Source organism: Bombus fervidus, chromosome 9 (genome assembly GCF_041682495.2).
Source record: "Bombus fervidus isolate BK054 chromosome 9, iyBomFerv1, whole genome shotgun sequence".
In the NCBI taxonomy this organism is placed as follows: Eukaryota; Metazoa; Arthropoda; class Insecta; order Hymenoptera; family Apidae; genus Bombus; species Bombus fervidus.
Window position 1 is genome coordinate 4,089,383 of NC_091525.1, and position 21,637 is coordinate 4,111,019.

A 21,637-nucleotide genomic window follows, 5' to 3' on the forward strand; every position below is an offset into this window, starting at 1 on the left:
ACATCGAGCGACTCACCTGGAAAGGACTCGCGGTAAATCTTTCAAGATTTCGCGCAGTGCAGCGGCAATGCAGATAGAAAGATACTTCTCTTGTACGTACACTGGCGACCATAAAATACTTATTAGGGCATCAATCGATGTGCGGTCCAAACGAAATGCTTTTCATTGTTCTTACATTCTAATTATTTTATTATAAATCTATTATTTCATTCGCGTTATACAAACCTTATAATATGAAATATTATATGAAATAAAATTTGTTAGAATTTTTCGATAAATGTAAGGAATAGAGTCGTTCTAGTATTCACAGTCGACTGTGTACGTCGATCTGATCATCCTGAAAGTTAGAAAATTTAGAAAGTCATTTAAGTAGTTATTAAAATATAATGTGTCAGTCTTAATGCAACTTCTATTAAGCTTAAAGACATCACAGTCAATTTCCCTAAGGTGCGTGGAAACTTGATAGACGTTGGCGTAAAACGTTCAGAATCCTGAAGCCAGTGACGTACACGCGGTGGAAAAATGCGTCACGAGTCAAGCAAGAAATCTTAAGGTATCACGGTTCTAACGTGACACCGTAAGACGTGCGAGCCTGTCGTAATAACGCGACGGTTTCTTCTTCGTCTGAGTGTCGCGTGTCATGGATATACCATTAAAACGAATGCGAAGATTATGCAAGTATGTATGTATATATGTGGCACGTTGCCATTCAGGATCCTGCGAGACACGATTCAGCACGTCCGAGGGACGCGTTTCAAACTTGATTCCATTGCGAACTTTCTTAACTTTTGAACCGCGTATGATCCCTGCGAGACGTCACTGTGCTTTCTCCTCCTTTTCTTCTATACACCTAACTCTTTCCTTTATTTCATTTGTTTCACAATTCCCCCCTGCTTTCGCCTTTTCTCATCTTGTTTTCTTCCATTATTTCTCTACTTATTCTCAACTTTCGTCTATTTTATATTTCTTTCCTTTCGTTTTATTTCCTTTCTTTTCGCCAGGACCTCCTGTTTTCATTCGTACTCTGGTTTACTTTCATTTTCGTCTGAGAATGTTTGAAGATGTGACGCAAAATTTTATGCATCGACAGGTCGGCATGCGCGACACCTCCGGCATTGCGGCGGCGTGTAAAATATTCAGATGAGATCCGCCGGAACGTTGCCTGCTGAATTTCGTGTACCGTATAATACCTGCGTATCGTGAAACGTATTACGGCCGTACGATTTCGCGACAACGAGATTTTGTTCCTTCTCGACTACGGTTCCGTTTTGGTACTGGCTTTCTCGTCACATTTCCATCCATTCGATGTAGTTTACATCGGATCAAAAGATTGAGATAAATGTAAATATCACGCTGAGAGTGAAATGTACATGTAAAACAATTATAAATATATAGAATATGAAAATCATGGGAGAAACACGTTTTCGATGAATACATTTCTGTTCTTTATTCTAGTTATGTTTAATTTTATTTCAATGTAAAATCAACAAAAATAATATAATTCACGATATGTTATGAAATTAGAGGTATAAGCATTAAGACAAACAATATTTTAATATCTTCCGATATATTAATATTTGGTAAGCAATATTTTTAAAGTTATTAAGAGGCTAAAAAAAACACATGTTTGGTCCAATAATCAAATAAAGGGACAATTTCTGTAACGTGAGGTTAATTGGCGACGTACTGGATTTTAAATAATAGTTTTTAGAATTTTAGTGCTCGCGTATAAAGAATAGAAAATGTGGCTTATCGTGTTCTTCCTCTGTAGTCTTCGTATATAATAATTATAAAATCTATTGATCGATAAAATCTATACTGTATTTTTCTGCCTGGGTGAATACGTAATAATTTACAATCCAAGAGTTATTGTATGAATAAATAACGTTGGTGCGTTGAAATTTTTCATAATATATGTATAACATGAAGTGCTTTCATATCATGTTTGAATAAAATTTAAGAGAAATTCTTCGTCGATGATATTTTGAATAATTTATCGACGTTTAAATCATTATTCATTCCATGTGAGAATTTGTCTTAACCCTGTTGCGAGATTTTCGAATTTCTATATTTCAATGTTGCTCTCGTTTTAACAGGTGAAACATATTTGTAACATCTTAACAAAATGTTTAATATAAAATTATAATAAAAAATCACGCGCATCAGTAATGATTTACGCGCATCTTGCACAAGATTCAGATATTTCTTAACGTTAGGAAAATAGAATTGGGCCGTAAATGTCCGGAATGACACGGTAGAGTTAATAAATAAAAGAAAAATTTTCATGTGTGTATGTATATAAATCAAAAGTTCCTACAATATCCATAAATCAGTTTCTAATATTAATAACGAATAATAATAATTAACGAATAGGAGATCTAATACTTACTGTTTATAAGAAAGAACTATTGATAATTACGATATACTTAATTCTACAATGTATATTTTATTTGGAAGAATAAGAAAATCAAATATGCATTGAATATACATGTATTTCTACGCGTCCCGGAAGACCTACGAGATTCCAAACTTTAAATTCTCATAAAACGTGTGTAACATATGTTAGAATATCGTCAATCTTTGAGTTTCATATTTTGCCTAACGAACGAAAACGTTTTTTTGAATATCTCTTTTTCAATGACAGGGATATGCAAACTCAGAGGAAAGTTCTTGTCGATTTTCAATGTTTGACATCATGTTCCGCGTTCACTTTGCCGTCGCAGTTTTCGATAGTCTCCCGCCGCCGCGTAAAATGGAAAAGTTGGAAGCGTGGGAGGGACAGAAATTTTTGCCGAGTGGAATTTTCAGATCGTGCTTCGCACGAGCCGGTCAACGGTTATGGTTTTCAAGTATGCTTCTTCTCTCCATATTACCCAATTCTGTATTCGACGGGACAGAGTGCACTAATTTCTTGGATATAAAAAGAGAAAAACATTTATCAGTTTAATAAAAATTTTATACTCTAAAAATTAGAAATACATTTTGTTCGAGTTTTACATGTTAAAGATTTTAATGAGAAGTGAACAGTTCCACCATAATTAATAGAGAATTCCACCGTATTAATTTACACGCAGGTTTTTACAGCATTTTATATACAATGAACTTAAATTTTGTTCGCTGTATTACCGCTTTTATATTAATTTCTTTGCGATAAAGTGGAACAGAATGACATAAAACATGTAGAAATATTTTATAATCATCAGAATATTTTTGACAGAAATCGAATTTATACATACATACATACATACACACACACATATCACTATTATAAGAGTCATCATCTCTCAAGAGGTGAAAAATTTGTTTAATCTTTATTTGTTAAATATAATCTTAAAAATTTTGGAATATGAATGTCAGTATTTTTATGAAAAAAATACTGACCCTCTAAAGAATGAAACTGATTCTACGACATTTATATTTTTGAATTATCAATACCTTGATAGGATAACGCTCTACCGTAAGCTTTAAAAAATTTATATATCGACTACAACTCGAATTATTCATTATATCGGATGATTTCCCACTATATGTCTACTAACGATACTCTAACGATATTGTGGGAAGAAAACAGCCAATGTTGGTAAGCCATAAAGACGTCCTGTTCCTCCACGATGACACAAGACATACCTACGTAATGGTATATATACACGCAATAAGAATCATACGTCTGATCTGTGACAAGAATCAGACATCTAGATGGAAGCTGTATGTCTCCCTTGTTCTCCTAATATTTCTGTTTCGGATGGATACCTTGGATGGATAATCTACAGCAGCTATAAAAAGTATTGCTACTTACTATTATTTCCCCATTAAGTCCCTTTTTCTCATCAGGTTTCATATTTCATTTTCGCAGTATCAAATTTCTGTGGTTGTATACTTAACAATATATAAGTAGTTTCTTAGACAATAACAATTATACTGAGCTATTCTGTGCGTCTCTTTGTCCATACGTAGATATAGATTACAGAAAAATAAAAAAAAAAAAAAAATAAGAGAAAATTTATATTTTCAAGAAAGATTTTGCTGGAAAAATGGGTAAAGCAGGGGGTTAACATGTTGAATATTTATTCGCTTGTTGCACTGACTTCCAAAAAGTGTACTAAGATAAAGGAAATACATCTCGATATTGCTCCTAGGATAGGTAGGTGAAATGAAATGGTTATAAAGAAACGGTAGTTGGGTTAGTCAAGCAATACACCAGAGATTATCTGTCAATGGATTCGAGCAGCCAATATCCGCGCTGCACTGCAGTCCGTTTAGTTTATGTTATTTCAAAATGAAGTACAGTTCAATAAATTCAGCTTTGCCTATCAAATGCACAAATCAATGAAGAAGAACGATCGATTGTTTGCAAAGGATCAACGACGATTCCGTTTTGCAAACGCCGGGGACTGTGGCAATCGAGAAGAAAAGCAGGATTTAAAAGAGTGTGTACTTTTGCAAGATAAAATCGAGCTTTATTTCTTTTATACATTTTAATACTATATCTCAAGCATATATTTGTTCAAAATTCTATATTTGCTAAAACATATAAAATTCTGGATTCGGTTCTATGACAACGCAAACATTTCAATATGCGCGTACAGATTCGACGTGCACGTAGCGTAAAATTGCGCTGAAAATTTTAATCAAGAGTCTCCTCTCTGTGAGACGGTACACAATGTTCTAAAGCCGATTTATGAAGATGTTTCGTAAGACGCTGTATTAAAATTACATGGAAGAACGTGTACAAAATACCAGCGAAAAGTTGAATGCTGGCGTTTATACCGTATCAAGCATTTACGCTGTGGCTTAAAAACTATAGAAATCACTTTTTATGTATGAGCGAGCATATATGTATATGGATGTATATTGCAGAATTAATGTTTAACGAAGATTTCTGCATAGTATTAAGGATTATTAAAGGATTGAGTCTCGTTAAATGGCCGAGAAGCAAGAAACGACGCTTAATATAAAAGACTAAGATGTCCTATTGATGTCATATGCTACGTCACGCGACATACATTTCGGAGGAAACAAGAGAACTTCCGATCGTGGTCATTAGATTCTGGACATAAAACCGGAGAGTGTGATAGAATAGATTTTTTGAAAGAATAGAGAGATTATCAGATGATCTTTGAGTAATTTTAGCAATAAAATTCTTAAAAAGAGAGTTGTCTATAATATAATCACATGTAACAAAACTGCTATTTTTAACTTGAAAATCTGCATACTACATAGTGATGGAATTCAGTTGGATACGTACTTATTTATAAATCTAAATTACGTCCAATACCCAGGATTCGTCTGTTAAAAAATGTTGATGCGCTTAAAAGCTCCAAGAGGACTCTGTAGGAAAAAAGTTATGAATCACAATATCTGTCGTTCTGAATCAACTAACTTTGTCCAGATAAAATTTTTTTTATCGGAGTATAATTTAAAAACACAACTGAAAACAGAAATACCATAAATATGCCATCTAATAACCATGAAATTTTAAAATTCGAAATACGTAATCATCTAAAAATATCACCGTTTGCAGTAAAAATTCATGAGTCAACCAAGAGTTTAAAACATTTTCTTTGATCATATAGTTTATTTGAGAACATTAAAAGTGTTCCAAGTGAGAGGCAACGTTAAAAGCCCGCGAATGAAAAATTATGAATTAAAAAGCAACTGATCACAAGAAATTCTCATCGACCTCGCTAACTAACCGCACGAGCACTGAGCACTTTGTCGACACAGTTTCGCAAGCGGTTGTTCACAGCCGCCGTCACAATAAGTTAACTAAAATTCGAAGGGGAAAAGCGGGGCATGGAAGCTCGAGAAGTGGTGGATATATGCGATAACTGAAATTTTCATCGGTCGAAAATTTTACGGGTTGTCGGGTTATGGTCCAAGTTGTTAGAAAAAGCATTCGTGCGTACACCAGCATTTGAAACGGAGACTATCAGCGTACACGACAAGCGAACAGAAACTGTGCGTCTAACTATCCTTTAACATCGCGAAATGAAATTCATGACGTTCCCTTGCCTTTCATATATATCGTCGTCGCATTATATTATTACGTCCATCGCGCGTGAACAAGCTTTCACTTTTATTAATTCGAGGAAGCTTTTACTCGTAGACTGTATTTTTCAAGGCTTTGATGATTCGTAATACGGCTCACAGAGCTGAAAGAAAAATATTTAAAAGGCTAGTAATTTAATTAAAACGCTAGTGATAATATATCTTATTCTGTTCTATAATATTTGAAATAAGTTTGTATATTACTTATTTTAAATACAGATTCCAAAGAAATAAAGACAATTTATAATGACGTAGTTGTCTTAGTAATGAGATTTATGAACCAAACATGTGCATAACTGAGTTTCCGTTTATTTTGATAGTATAACTCATTTATCCTAAGATGGCTTTATTAAATTAAGTTATAACGAAGGTAATGTACTGTAATGTTGTTACAAGTGTCGGAAGTTCTATAACTCCATGACATGATATAGAGTAATCGATCTTTGTGTGTTGCTACCTTTATAGAAGTCTGATACCATAATCGTGCTTGGTGATTAATTATAAATGTTATGATTGCTAAAGTATCTTAAAGAATTAAGATAAGCAGCAATTCTCTAAATGAAAAGAAATACAAGGAAAATCATAATACACGTTCAATATTTTGCAAACAATGTGGAATATGTATTATCCCTTTGTTATTTTATTCTATTATATTATGAAAATTAAATAAATAACACGACATTATATAGGTAATTCAACGTGTGAAATGTATAGCAAAATTATGATTATAAGATTTCTATTTTCCGAGCGTTCTAGTATAATAAATATCCCTGTCCTGTGTAGACCGACAAACTTTCACTTTCTTCAGTTTCTTCACTTTCAAAACGAGTTTCATGGATTCTTTTTCGCGCCCTTGCGACACCGTATGCTAATGCTCAACGACATGAATATGCATGGGAAGCTCTTAATAGCGTCGTGTCATTTAACTGCGAGACTGCAACTTCCCAAGTCCTTCCAGAATTTTTAATAACTGGCCTTTCTAATTTTAGTAATGAGAATTTAAGAGCGCACCGTCTACGTTTTTATCAGAATCTTTTATTTTAATTATCCATTTTCGCAGCAGCTTTTCAAATGAAATGATTACTAATAGATAACGTCCCTTAATTTTAAACGAAATACAGACAAATATTTATCTTACTTCAAAAATTAACAATTTGCAAATAACTATACTTACGGAGGAAAGTAGTAATTGTTGCCGATTTATTCGTGAATCAAAATGATTCGACATTGTAGTGTTAATTTGTAGGCAAGTGCTGGATCAAAGGAACGTAAGTTTAGCTATGTGGAATCCTGCCATGATCCAATTGAGATCTTTGAAAAATTTACGCATAGTAAAGTATTATTTTTTAACATTTAAGACAAATTTTAATTTACTTCTAGGAAAACGGTATATTAGTTATATATTTACTGAATTTAATAGTAAAAGATATAAAATGACGTACGAATAGCTGCTGGCATAAACCTTTTTCTAATTTAATGATGAAATTATAATACGTAGTTGGAATTACAAAATATCAATTGTCGAGAGTAGAGAATAATTTTGCAAACAAGATTCTCTATCTGTCTTTATTGAAAAATATGAATAATCAGTCGATAAATACTTAGATCACTGCTCATAAATGCTTAGTCATTAGGCACAATTCGATCGAAAGATTTTGATATCTTTATTATATTTCCAAAATTGTAATAGAAGAAGAGTTTCACTCGAAATACATTTTATGTATTTGCAATAATTTGCTAGTGTCTAAATAATTACAGCCGGCAGTGTATGTAACAAATTATAGGATTTCCCTAAATGGACATTTGTCACGTATAATATGATTTATTAAATTTGTATATACGTGTCTGTCAAAATGAATATCAATTGGTTATAGGCCGATTATCCCCGGAGAACGAACTCACTAAGGGACGATTTAAAATTTAAAACAAATAAAGTGTGTGAATATAATTTCCATGGGAAACTTCGGTGTTGATCACATGCTTTCTATGCTTGCGATTCTTACACAGATGCACGACCAGCATCGGAGGCAGATATTCAATATATATATACAGCTATGGATGGTACTGGGCTACAGTACCATGAGTCAATCAAATTGCTATTGATTCCAACCAATAGTTATTGGTAATAATTAGTGGCGTAGCGTTTAGATCAATATATATTTTAAACTTATACAAATTATATAACATCAGCTGGTTTGAAAAATGTACTATAACTACAAAGTAGAAATTAGAAGAAAGATATAGTGACAATATCTCATACTGGAAGATGTAACATATTCTTATTCATAAAAATTTTGAAGATTTTTATTTTAACTAACAGTTTTAACTAAGCTTAGCTAATTCTACATGCATATATTCTCATCGACAAGAATTTTGAAATTTATAAAACAATATAAATCGTTAAAATTCGGCAATAAAAAAATACCATCATTCCTTGTACATGCATATATACCTTGTATGTACATATGACGGAGAACCGCTTGTCTGTGTACGAGATTACGCTGTTGCAGCAACCGGATTATACATATTCCAAAGTTAACTCAGAGGAATGATGTCAACTTTGCAATGTAACAGCAGGAGCTCAACCACACCAAGCGTGCCATACACGTGTTTTATACGAGATATAAAAGCAGCATTGTTTCATACATAAGTACACAGGTTTAATGAATTGAAGGAACAACCAGAACAAGAGAACGGTAACGAAGCACATTAATTGCCGGGTGATATTAAATAATTCAAACGAAGGAACGAAAAAAAGTCGTATAATTATGTAAGTTGACACTTCGAACGGCTGAGAATATGTTTTTCAGCTTTATACACCGAAAGGTGTAAAGATAGTTTGAAACAGAAATGGTACGCCAGGGAATTGAACTGGATCTGTTGCTGAGTGTCAGAGTTTCGATTTAATATGAGCAGCAACTAAACTTCGACAAAGTTACTACTGTAGCTAAAGGGTAAAAGCTGAAGCTAGGAGTCCTAATGTTTGGGTTATATATACTCCGGAAATCGACTAAAAAGTCGTAATAAGACAAATTAATTAAGATAATATTATTTTGTAAAACGATATAAAAAGGAACAATTCAAGAATATCTGGGTTAAATTAAATATAAATTCCAAATGAAAATCTTAAATCATCTAGCCAAGAGTTATATCGGATGAAAAATACTGACAATTAGCTCTGTACCACAGAGAGTACTGTCCCTTGTGGTATAAAAATGCAGTACATAAAGTGGAAGACTTAATATATCATAATGTACTTCACCCTCGGGTGTTTCAACTCTGGGGGAACACGAAGAGGAAATCAAAACGTGTTTCATATTCAATCTCTTCTCAACATTATTGATGTTGATCTCTTAGTACTTTAAAATGCAGCGTGCATTTTTATTTCGTTTTGCAACTACAGATTCACTTTCTTTCTTTCTTTCACTATTCTACCAACACACGGAACAAAGTTTTGTGAATTTTCTTTCCTTCACCGACCTTGGCTCCTGGATATTCCGTTGGGTGAGCAATTTTATAGCGATGTACGCGACACCGGATGTTCGCCATTAAGTGTTTTGCACACGTACGATCTTCGCGTGAAAGATACTCACTACGTTGTGTCACATACACGCACGCGCGCACACACATACACACATCAGGTTAGTATGATACTTTTCTACTACAAGACAAAGAAACTTGGATGCTGCGAGAGACCTACTCTCCGAGGCTGATAAAAGAATAGAGAGTTAAACAGCTAAAATAAAAGATATATGAAATGTCTAAATGAAATTAATTCAAGATTACAAAGTGTTTGAATATACATTTGTTTTCCAATAAATTGTCTTTCTATCAGGTTCTACTTCCACCTGTTTCAAATTCTTATTGCCATATGAAAATACTGTCACTGAATTATTATAGTTATTTGAGAATAGTACTACTACTACTACAAAGAAAAATACGCAACAGAATAAATATAAATCTTGTCGTACTTCGATAAAACCAGAATCTACGTTGTTTCGTAATCATAAGTTTTATTATGTCTTTGCTTCCTGACGCGGACGTAGATTCAACGATTAGATCCTACTGTATTTAGGTGTTGACGTATCATTATATTGCAGCCTGATTACGTCAATCAAACGTCCCTGAGGCAGATAATCGCCATTTGTCAAGATAAGTAGTTGCGGTCTATCATGCGGTTGCGAACACTACCGCAAGCATCTTGTTCTCCTTTCCTCATTGTCTTGTGATTACGTGGTTATTTGGAATATTGTTGCCAGAAGGCAGTACACGTGAAATCCATCAAAATAATTTCCCCCCGAAGGAAATGTTTTGTTCGTTAATTGAGTCGATCCATTTCCTCGACGATGTCTTAAAAACGGCTCCTTCTTTGTTTCGTCAGAACAAAGAAGAGATTATAGGCTTCTATAAGCCACTGTGAATCGACCCCGGTATCTTTCGCTGGAATACGAATATTCAGTAGGGATTATAAAAGCTGGAAAATAACTCGACTTTTTTTATTAATGGATAAAACCTACTCCTCCCTTTATGGTATTTTCACAGTTTCATACGTATCATCGTCTGTTTTTGTTCCAGGACTGTTCGAGACGGACGGCGTGTTGATTCCTGGTACGATGTGCGACCTCGAGTTTGTCAGTTCACAGTCAAAACGGCAATACGGACGTTTCTACTCGCCACGGTACCCGTCCTCCTACCCAAAGAACATCCGGTGCTCGTACCTCTTCCGAGCAAGGTAACTAAACTGACCTAGTATCAAGCTCGCAAACTGATCCTCGACATAATCCACATATAATGCATCTTGAAGCCAATCTCCAGTCCTATCATATATCTAACGTTCTCGCACATTTAACGGGTTCAATCCGTAATCGAGATACCAGTTAATTAACACCTGATCCATGTATCTTCGTCATCTCGTACCTTCGATCGGCACTCCACCGATTGGTTAATTTAAGATAATTTAGGTATGAAAGCAATTTGAAATAAAGAAATGAAATAATTATATTAGGAGAAACTTATAGAAAAATGTATACTTAAAATGTGTATATAAATTCATACTATACATATTTTGGACTTCTAATCTTTCAATTTATAAAACAAATTGTGTAATCAAAGGTGTATTTATTAGAAGCTTTCATGGTCAATATAAAGTAATAAAAATGTAAAGTCGTATGACTATATATAAAATACATACTTACGTGTATTGACTGTAACTAAATGCAAAAATGAAAATGACAAGCAACGATTTTTGAGATAGAACGTAGACAAATACCACTAATTTACTTAAATTATTTCTTCATGCATCTTAGCTGTTGGTTACCGTAGCACATTTTTAAAAGAATGACGAAAGTTTGAGTGATTGTATATTACACGAAAAATATTACACGTCAATAAATAAGTTCTTTGCTACTAATTCAAATATCTGATAAACTATATTACCAATAATTATCTGAATCGAAGAAATTCTAAATTATTCAGACCTAGTCTGTGTGCAGTTTTCCTAACATCTGCGGCCTTCAAAGACTGTTCGTAAAGGCATATGTACACTACTTTACTACTTACGTTTACGTTGTTAAACATGCAGTAGTACCAATCGCGCATAAACGGTCGTGAGCACTTGAAGACGTCAGCAAGCATTCGTCGTTGACCCATGGAGGAAGAGCGATAATCCCCACTGAACGCGTACAAACAACTAATTTCGTTTGAAGTACTGACACTTCTCAGTAATATTTGTAAACGTGGGCGAGCATTTGCGCATCTCCACCGACTGTTCAAATGGCTTACAAACACTTGCGAACCGTTAGTGCGGTTAGTCTTAACACATGCACGTAGAAACGTCGGTCGAGGCAGCTTGGCTTTGCCTTTTCCTATGTTTTCGATAAATATGGCGCGAATCAATAGAAAACACGTATAACTTGACACGTGTGTATTTATGAGTTCCACCATTCAAACAATCGCATTTGTGTAACAGCAGTTTAACATTAGAAATCGACACTCAGCGATTAAAGTTTATTTAAAATGCAGAATAACATTTTTGTGGAATTCATGTGAATATGTAGTTGATATTGGACTTTCTTGAATTTAGAAGAAATCATCTACGGTATATATAACGAAAGTACTCGAATGCTTATGGATGCTTTTTATGAATGTATTACTTATATTTATATTACGAGAAATTTTAGGTAGAGTCATTTCAATCGTAAAATTGATGAAACGTAAAAGTTTATAGGTACAACGTATGTCTGAACGGGCGAATTGATAGAAACCTGTCAAGATAAGGCCAGAAACCTCTGTCAGTGCCATACGAAGTATGCTTTGGCTTGGGTTCAGTTTCCATTGGAAAAAGGTAGAAGAAACCGTAGTAAATGTGAACGACTCGGCTGCATCAATCGATGTCGCGACTTGCTACTTCGATTTAAGACCTTGTCACATCGCTACTACACTAGAATCGAATTAGCACCTTCAATCGTTACCAAACGTGCAGTATTTTAAACCAACCTAGTTTACAGCCATCTATCGGAGAGTTGCTCTTGTCTGATTCAATGTGTGTGACTTATATTGATTTTTTCTGTGAATACAATTTCCATTTGTTCTAAGTTTTGAATCGTTCCCATTCCTGACTGTTATCGTAATATGGACACATTTATATGTTACATCACATAGCTAACGATAATATGAAAAATTGTTTTATTATTTAATTATTACCAAGGGCTCATTTAAAAATATTTACTTAAAGAATGTTTATCTGATTTCAGATTAAAGGAGAGGATACGTTTATTTTTCGAAGAAATTTCTTTACAAAAAGGAGACTTGAGGTAAGCTTCCAAAAAAGAATTCAAAAAATTGCGAAATTATTTTTTGTACTAATTAGATATATTGTACCACAAAAGAGAAATTAATTACGTTTAAAATTATTACATTACTATTCTTCAATGAATAAGTTCGGTAACTTGATCATAACTGAAATTATTCAGGTTGGCGAAATACAGTACGAATTCAATTTGAAATTTCAGAAACGTGTAGCGCTTGCTAGCCAACGATGGCAAACCAAATAGCAAGGCTTGAAGTTTAATAATCCTAATTCTGTGAATCTAAAATCTCGATTCGCGTTTGGTTTATAGTTTATTTGATTATATTTTATTCGATTATTTTCATACGCATAATTTATACAACTAAAACCATTCTTAGCATTGAACAAGATAACTCGTTAAACACGACAAAAAATTTTCACTCTTTCAGTCAAAAAAATTGTTCACTACGCAGAATAAAAAAGAATATAGTAAAATATAAGATCGGAAATAATTATTTAATTAACAAAAAATTAATTCGTCCCCATTTAAAGTAAGAGGGATGGAAAGGATCGCCTCGTCAACCCCATAAAATATAATTAGCCTCTTGATCCTTTAAAAAAATCTTTTTTTATAAGTAAATCGCTACGGTTTCGGAAAAAGGCAGCCTCTAACACATTAATAAATAAATACGTAACTTATCCTGGATAATAATTCATCAAAGCATACCTGTACGGGATCAGACATAAATCGTACATTTGCTAAATAACAGCGGTTCTGACGCAACTGCGCTTCAAACACATCGTATCCTCCACCCCGTTCGTGACTCTTGATTCACTCCACTGAATTATCTACAAACGTGCAATTTGTTGCGCCAGCAGCGGTAGCGAATGCTTTTGCGAATAAATGCATCTGCAATCATATTCTGAAAGAAATATAAGCTGCCGTTTCACCCACGTGACTGTTCGCCGATAAGTTAAAAATCGTGTTGCCGGTCGACTAGCAACTGGTCGAATTACATTGCTTCTGGCCGCGGCGGTAAAACTTGAAAATTCACTATCGCATCAATCATCTACGAATTTTTCTTCGCAACCGTGTAGCTCAAAATCGATACGACATGTATTGTTCGACTGTATTCGCGGACAGACGCGTTTCTGGTGTGACTCGTCGACGAGAGTCGTAAATTCTCGTCTCGATTAGTATCGACACGACGAATCAACCGAATTCCCTACCTTGATTAAGATGATAGGGATGTTTAGATAGAGTCTGACACGGTTCTAAAGTTTAAATATAACTATTTCTTATTTCATTTTTCACAAAGAACACCTTCGAAGACTGAATGTGTGAATGAATGTTAAGTGTACGCGAAACAATGTTGTTTTGCTGTGTTTCCTAAGTGGAGAGCTGAGTGCAAGTGAAGTATCGGTGATGCATGTGGAAAAGATGAAAGCTTGAGATGAGCGTGCTTAGAACGTGGGACAAGCTGTTTCGTCAGTTGTAATTTTTAGTAAGGAAGTTAGGACAGTGGTCATCGCTGCTAATCAGTAGGAAAAACTGGTAGACAAGATGAGACTGACACTCGCAGGTGCGAAACGTACGCTCGAGTGACGCACAGGGACATCCCGTGTGTCCCAACGCCTCAACTTAAAGAATGCATATGCAAGTAAAAATAAGAAATTCTATGGCAAACGCTAAACCTTATGGCAGGCAGATGGGATCAGTGGAAATAAAGATTAATTTTCGACGCGGCACTAACGGCTCCTTGGGGATTATTGCTAGTCCGAGTGAATATGTTAAGGAAACTGTAGACAGAAAAATAAAACTGGAAAAAGGTATATGGCAGCTTAAGAATATTGCAAACTGCTATTCACAAAAGGCTGTTATGGGTGAAGAAATGAACGAGTGTGTAATGACTGGATCGCGGTATGGAACAGGTATAGTAAAAGAAATTTCCCTCGCTGTTGTGGCGCGATCGAACCACGCGGATTTCTTCCTCTTCAAACTTCTCCTCGCTAATATGCGATTATTAACATGGCTGGCTAACGTGACAAAGTAATATTTGTTGAAATTTTTGAGTGAGTAGATTTGCTGAATCCAATGACGAGTTAAACTAGAAATACAAAACGAGAATATTGTACAGTGACATTTTCTAACGAAATGTTTGTTTGTCAGGTTCTACTTGATTGATCTTGAATTTCATAGTAAACAAATTTTTATGCCACATGGTGGTACTTAAATGATGTTAATATACTTTAACATACTTGGACTTAATTAACACTACAGGTCGTGTGACCTTCCATTGTAACTGAAATTTCTTGTGCCTGACTAATGTCCTGACTGAAAAGTAGCTGCATTTGATTACATGTTACGAATTCGATCAAATTACGTACGAAAATCATAACTATTTTGTTCCTTTGAACGGAACACCAACATCGCAGCGATAAATTTTCGTGTATGTCACGTGTTAAAGATTGGAATTGAATTTGACAAGTTTTAAGAGAGATGTTAGTAGAAAGGAAAAGGGATGACAATAAGAAGAGAGGATTGTAGACTTAGCAGTGAGGATTAAAGTCGCGAATTCCGTAAGTATCAGTATATCTTGTGACTTACAGTGAGAGAGGAACTATTAAACCGAGCTATGTATACTTACTCGAACATGGACGATTTATAGCCGCAAGAAACTGAACTCTGCAAATGCGTCAAAAGACACGTCTAACCGAATGCATGGAGATTCGCGAACGAATCCTCACACGTCATGGAGTTTGTGGAATTTTCTTCGAGTTGAAATTTGATCAACCTTATTAAAGTTGATTCAATTAACTTGGTTGCTATTGAGTTTTAAAATGAAAACACGAGGGTCACAATTTCGTTGCGTAAAGTTTTTAAAACAGGGAGATAATAAAATTAGAATTTACTACTTACATGTGGATATCGTCGCTACTGTATTATTGCATTTATAAATTACAAATTACTATTTACAAATTACAGATTACTGTATTAATTGCTTTACAAATGATAGATTAATATTTACGTATTACCATGTTATCGTATTTACAAATGTTCGACTGGAATATTATATCGATCCTTAAAAATTATAGCAGCATGGGAAATCAAAGAGTAGTTACATTTCAAGTGCTTTACATGAATTTGTCGGTATAGAAAATGGCAGCAGGTCAGAATATACACATTAGGTTGGCGTATGTGAAATTTCATTTTACCAAAGCTTCAAATTAATAACCCGTGCACGATACCGAACCTTAAATTTTCGATAAGTAATTCCGATATCCAACTGTTAGAAAAAAGAAGTTAAAAAAAGAGTAATTTACAGCAATATATTTAAGAAGATGATGTATTAGCACTATTATAACTTTGTTATTCAACGTCATAAATTATCGGGATATTTATAAATGATTTTTGTCATAAGTTCAAATTTAGAAAATGTATTGCAAACATTGCTCAAAATATAAATCTAAGGTTTGAACAACGTAAATGAAGGATTATAGTTTTATAAATCAATACCTTATGAACTTTATTACGTATCTACGTATATTTTATGACTTTCAAATGATTTAATTTATTATCGAAGTATTATAATACAACGCGAAATAATTTGCTTCTGATATCTCACAGGAAGCGATCGGAAAAGTTTTGAGCGCTTTCAATCTTGACATAATGAATTTGTTAATTTCGTTGATCACTTTGTTTGAGCTATTAATAAAGGTAATTACATATTATTACCGTGAAAGGATTATTGAACCGAATAATTTTCATATATGTATGTATTTTGTTATTAATCGTAAAATATCTTCATTAGTCGAATGTTAACTGTTACGTGAAACGAAGGTCTGCTTTGGTTTTTGCATTATTGAAGATAATCATATTCATTGCACCCCGATTAAATATTAATTCCAATAATTCGTGTCTGTTTACTCGCATGCTTGTGTGTTGTTTCCACTGTTTTCAATGTTTCCATTTATATCCCTCTTGAAATTTCCATTTTTGGAATATAGGATGATGCTTCTCTCTCTTTAATTTTTTAAATTTCACTATTTTTATTTTTTTTTTTTTAAGATATTTCATAAATTTCTGACAATCCAGTTTTTTAAATTTCTGACTATACCAAATAAATAATTATTCTTTGAAAGCCATAATTGCTCTTGCAAATTTTATTTTTCCATCAATGTTGATGTTTGATTTGTTTGATCAATATTTGATTTGTTAATTAAAGTTAGTCTCGCATATTTTTAAATGATCAAAATTAAATCGAATTATTATTCTAGGAAGATAACAAAGGACTAGACAATATCTAAATTTTCTAACTATCGAAGAATCGAATGATTTACTCCTGTATAATTTGTAACTTGAAGTTTATATTACGCATATATTTATAACATTTAAATTTTATTTCGTATGTTTATGTACATTATTTTTCTATATCATCATGCGATCGAATTGCCATCAAACTATCTATTCACAGTAGTTATTAATTCTTAATACTACCATCAAAATGCAAATCTGTGACCAAGCATAATCCCTTTTTTTGCAACGAAGAAAGAAATACTAGATATCGCTTTCTCCTCTGATGCTATAATTACGAAGCCAGATACAATATTCATGAAGATTTCATACGTGCCACTTTCCAGAAGTATCTGATAAATTTTTTAAAGCGTCCATTCTTGCATGAAGCCACGCTGTCGCGCTTCTATTACACTAATTGTGAATTACGACGCCTGTCGGTTATTAACGTTTACGAGTTAACGAGGCACGATAACGAGCAGCAGCACAAGATCGTGAACGTTCGGACCGAACTTTTCTATTTAAAAGTTTTCCTCGGCAACATTGTATTCGGTCGTAGTTCGATGGTATGTCAAACTTCGTAACAGGGGAGAGGGATACGACTTTAGGTGGATTAAACACGCAATGGAGATTTCCGTGCGCGATAAACTTCCCTGGATTAATATTTTTTTTCGTTCGATCGTTTGTTTAAACTTTAATAGGATCTAAACAAGAGGAAAGTAAAAAGCCGTGAAGCTAAGTAAAACCATGACGCACGACCAGCGAGTGATTTTTTCCAAACGTTTGCACGGATAGATAAAAATGTGTAAACAGGAAGAGAGATTCGAAATTGTTGAAATATTTGCTGCGTAATATTTTCTGTTATGTGTGTATTATAACTAGTGCTATATCATTTAATGCATTTGAAACATTGTTATGCGGTGAAGGATATGAAACATGAAATACTGAAAAACTGGATGATACGGTACGGAAATAAGAAGAAAAACGATTGCTATATTCATGCTACATTCAGTAAAATACCGAACTGTAGCGGAATATGTACAAGACCATTTTTATCATATTTACAGTGGCTAGAAAAGGTATCGGCACATAAGTACTTTTATATTTCAATGAAGCGTTCTACATCTGATTTTCACAATAAAATTTCAAATTTTTACCCTCGTACGAAGACACTACCGAAGAATGTAAAATTTAATATACTTGGTCTTAATTCATTAGTATATGAAGAACGTCGTGAAAACACTTTTTGTAGCTACGGTATTTTATTTTCGATTATTTGCTCGATTGAGTGCAAGAGTTAAGGGTAAACTTAAATGAGCCGCTAAACTAATCAAACAAACTCATTCCAGTGTTTGCAAACCAGCGATAATAACTACGTCTATGTAGACGTCATCATTGGTGTCGTGGAAGTTTGATATAAAGCCATCTAAAACTGACTCTGCCAGCTGGCGAACATTCGCAAGAGAAGTCCTGCGAGAATAGAAACGGTCTGGTATTCTTCTCTGTCTCTCCGCCCCTTTCGTTTCCTCGGACGTATTCGTTCTCCTCATCCTGGCCACCCCTTTCTTGGTCTGTCTAACCAAAGTCCTTCCTAGGACAGCGATAATGTGCATCATATATTAGTTCGATATACGATCGGTTTACCAAGGCTTGTCTGATAAGTGAAACTGGCCTAACTGCACTGTAGGCAACGGGGTAATTTACGTACAGCAGCTCGCAAAATTATTCGTACAATTATGTACCATAAAAATCTTATGTACGTATGTTATGCAACTTATACAAAACGTTTTGAAATTTCATTGGCGTTAAAATGAAATTTGAACCAAATCTGAAAATATATATGGAAGTTAAAAGATACCTCGAGAGTCCGTGTTATATTTTCCTATAAAATAAAGAATAGAACTTAAAAGAACGGTTTCTGTGGTTGATAATTAAATTTCAAGAAAAACAGAAACCAAGATCAGAACGTAGATCCAAAGAAAATATACCAAAAGAGGGTTCAAGTGGAAAGAGCTAAATTCAGATAGGATTTCTAAAATAGCGTCGTTTCAACTGAAGTATTTGAGAATTCCAGCAATAAAATTAATACTTTAGTTTCCTTATAAGTTAAGATATAATCTGTATCTGTGACTTTTCTAATATTTATGTAACGTTAAACTAATTGGAATCCGTCTTTTGTAGAAACCAACTATATAATTAACAGCAGTTTTACCAATCAAAAGGGAAATATCAATTGGGTGAAATTACTATTTTGAAGGAAAACCGTAATTTTTTTCTGAAGTAATATTTTGCGATGTTTGTAACTATCCACAAACATTTTCTATCGCGACAGAATGGCAAAAAGACTCGTTCACTCGCCTTTGTCCCGATAAATCGATTTCGTCTCTATATATTCCCATCGAAGCTGCTTATAATTAAATTTGTTTCAAACTCTTTACACACATATATATATGTATTTGATCTTTTCATATTCTTTTTGTTCTGTTTTAAATATCTTGTGACTCTATTTGAGTCAGCCCAAATCATGTTATCGAATGCGCAAAATGTTCAGTAGATAATTCGATAATAGTTATCGACGTGTGTTTCAACTTATAAAAGAAATATATTTGATACTTGTACGCGAATGTATAATAGACGCATGAAACAATTGCCGCAATATTGAATATCTGTTTCAATTACTTATGAATTGTAATCATAATGTACAGGGTGGAAGAAAATTATACGTCGCCCTAATCGTAGCATGATTCTATACCTCAGGATCGGTGGGGTTAAAAAAAAGGGTAGTTAAAAAAAAAGGTGCCATGAAATTGACCTTGACTCTAAAATTCAGGGCCAAATTCTTTTTTGTTTGCATCACATTCTACTCGTCACGAGAACCACCTTTGTCAAAGGAACTGTTTTATTTACAATATGAATATGTTTACGAAGAAAATTTACAATATAAACTGCGTATTATTGACGAAGCAGAAGAAAGCTACGCATTAGCTCGAGGAATTCATAGAAATTTGTTGAGGGATAATGGAGGGCGATTAAACTATAACTAAAGTATAACTTTCGATTAAATAGAAATTCCAGATTGACGCGATTTCTAGCAGTTAGGCCAATAATTTGGTAATCAAGAATATCGCGTATACTGGTACCAACGAGAACCTAAAACTTCACTACCGCGTGTGGCAGTAAACTGAGAGGGAAACTATTAGCTACTCGCGTCGTATGTCGTTTAAATGTAACCAATTCGCATCATAGCACTAGACGGTTGATGGTGCGCGTATCAGCAACAGAACAACATACGCTACTAGGGTATTATTTACGAGCTGCAGTAAATTATCAGCGACGACACGGCTACTTAACCTGCATCTGACTATGAAGTAAAAGCACATTGTAAATAAAACAGCTGCAAGAGATATTGAAGCTTTAACACCATTTTTCAAGAGAACGGTTGAGTTTCCGACCCAATGGCACCTTTGAGAAAGTTGTCGCTCGCGACCAGTAGGATACAATACAAACAAAAGAATTTGATCTCGAATTTCAGAGCCAAGGTCAGTTTTATGCGGTACCTTTTCTTAACAAATCTCCAGCGATCCATAACGAGATATAGAATCACGCTATAATGATAAAATTTCCTATCACTGAATACATGTATGAATTAATCAATTAATATTTTTAAGCACGTATCAACTAATATTTTTATGTTCCATGGATTCTAAACGAATCTAGTTAATTTCAGAAATTGATCTATTATTTTATACACTTTGTTTTCAAATATTTTAAATTAATTTCAATCAATAATAGAAAACATTTGAACCGATACACGTTCAAATAAGTAATTTCGTTCTTTGCCGAATAAACATTAACTTTTAATTTAACTTACGAAATGACATACCTGCGGTAGTGTTAAATAAAAAAATTTATCGGATGTTCAATCGGACTTTAGTTCTTTCTCGAAAGATTTAGAAGTAGCCGTAAAAACGTACGAATTTAACGCGGTGCTTTAACCATTAGTCGTTATTAACCTTACCACAATAGGTAGTTGCAGCGACGGGAAACGTACTTCTTTACGGGAAAATTCTCCTCTTTTTTTTTAAATCCTGCAGCGCCGACTACGCCTGACTCCTAAATCCTTTGAGCGTGACACGGACCATGATTCTACTTAACCCACATAAAGTTCCTCTGTGCACGAAGACTTAGAGCTGAAAATGGTGATGGTGGGGTCGACTTGGGAAACGAGAGACTTGCCCAGAGACTTGCAGCTGCAGCGTGCAGGAGTTAATCCTTGATAAATCCTTGAATTCCGTCCTAATTCAGTATCGAGCTACCTAATTTCATTTCGTCATTGACCTTTGAGCTTCTGAACCTTTTGCTTTCGTTCTTACGAAGTCGTATTTCTTCTTCTTTTTTTTTTTTTCTTTTTCTTACAATTCTTTCCTGCCACCTGATAAAAGCACACATAGTTTGATTTTTCTAGATTTAAAAAGCTTAAAAAAAGGAAGAAGGAAACTGGTAGAAAT

The 21,637-nt window shown here is 34.1% G+C and overlaps 1 protein-coding gene and 1 long non-coding RNA gene across 6 annotated transcripts in view; one reads left to right on the plus strand and one right to left on the minus strand.

Annotated features, from left to right (window-relative positions):
- The window catches only part of LOC139990701 (uncharacterized), a 155,359-nt gene extending 143,773 nt beyond the window's left edge, over positions 1 to 11,586 (minus strand). For all 4 annotated transcript variants that reach the window (XR_011800630.1, XR_011800629.1, XR_011800628.1 and 1 more), the window contains exon 1: positions 11,244 to 11,586. This is a non-coding gene — a long non-coding RNA (uncharacterized lncRNA). The remainder of the gene's footprint in view (positions 1 to 11,243) is intronic.
- Positions 1 to 21,637, plus strand: part of Sol1 — a 531,756-nt gene that overhangs the window by 218,596 nt on the left and 291,523 nt on the right. For both annotated transcript variants that reach the window (XM_072010125.1, XM_072010126.1), the window contains exons 5-6: positions 10,624 to 10,780; positions 12,801 to 12,860. In XM_072010125.1, the coding sequence (XP_071866226.1) occupies positions 10,624 to 10,780; positions 12,801 to 12,860 (217 nt within the window). The remainder of the gene's footprint in view (positions 1 to 10,623; positions 10,781 to 12,800; positions 12,861 to 21,637) is intronic.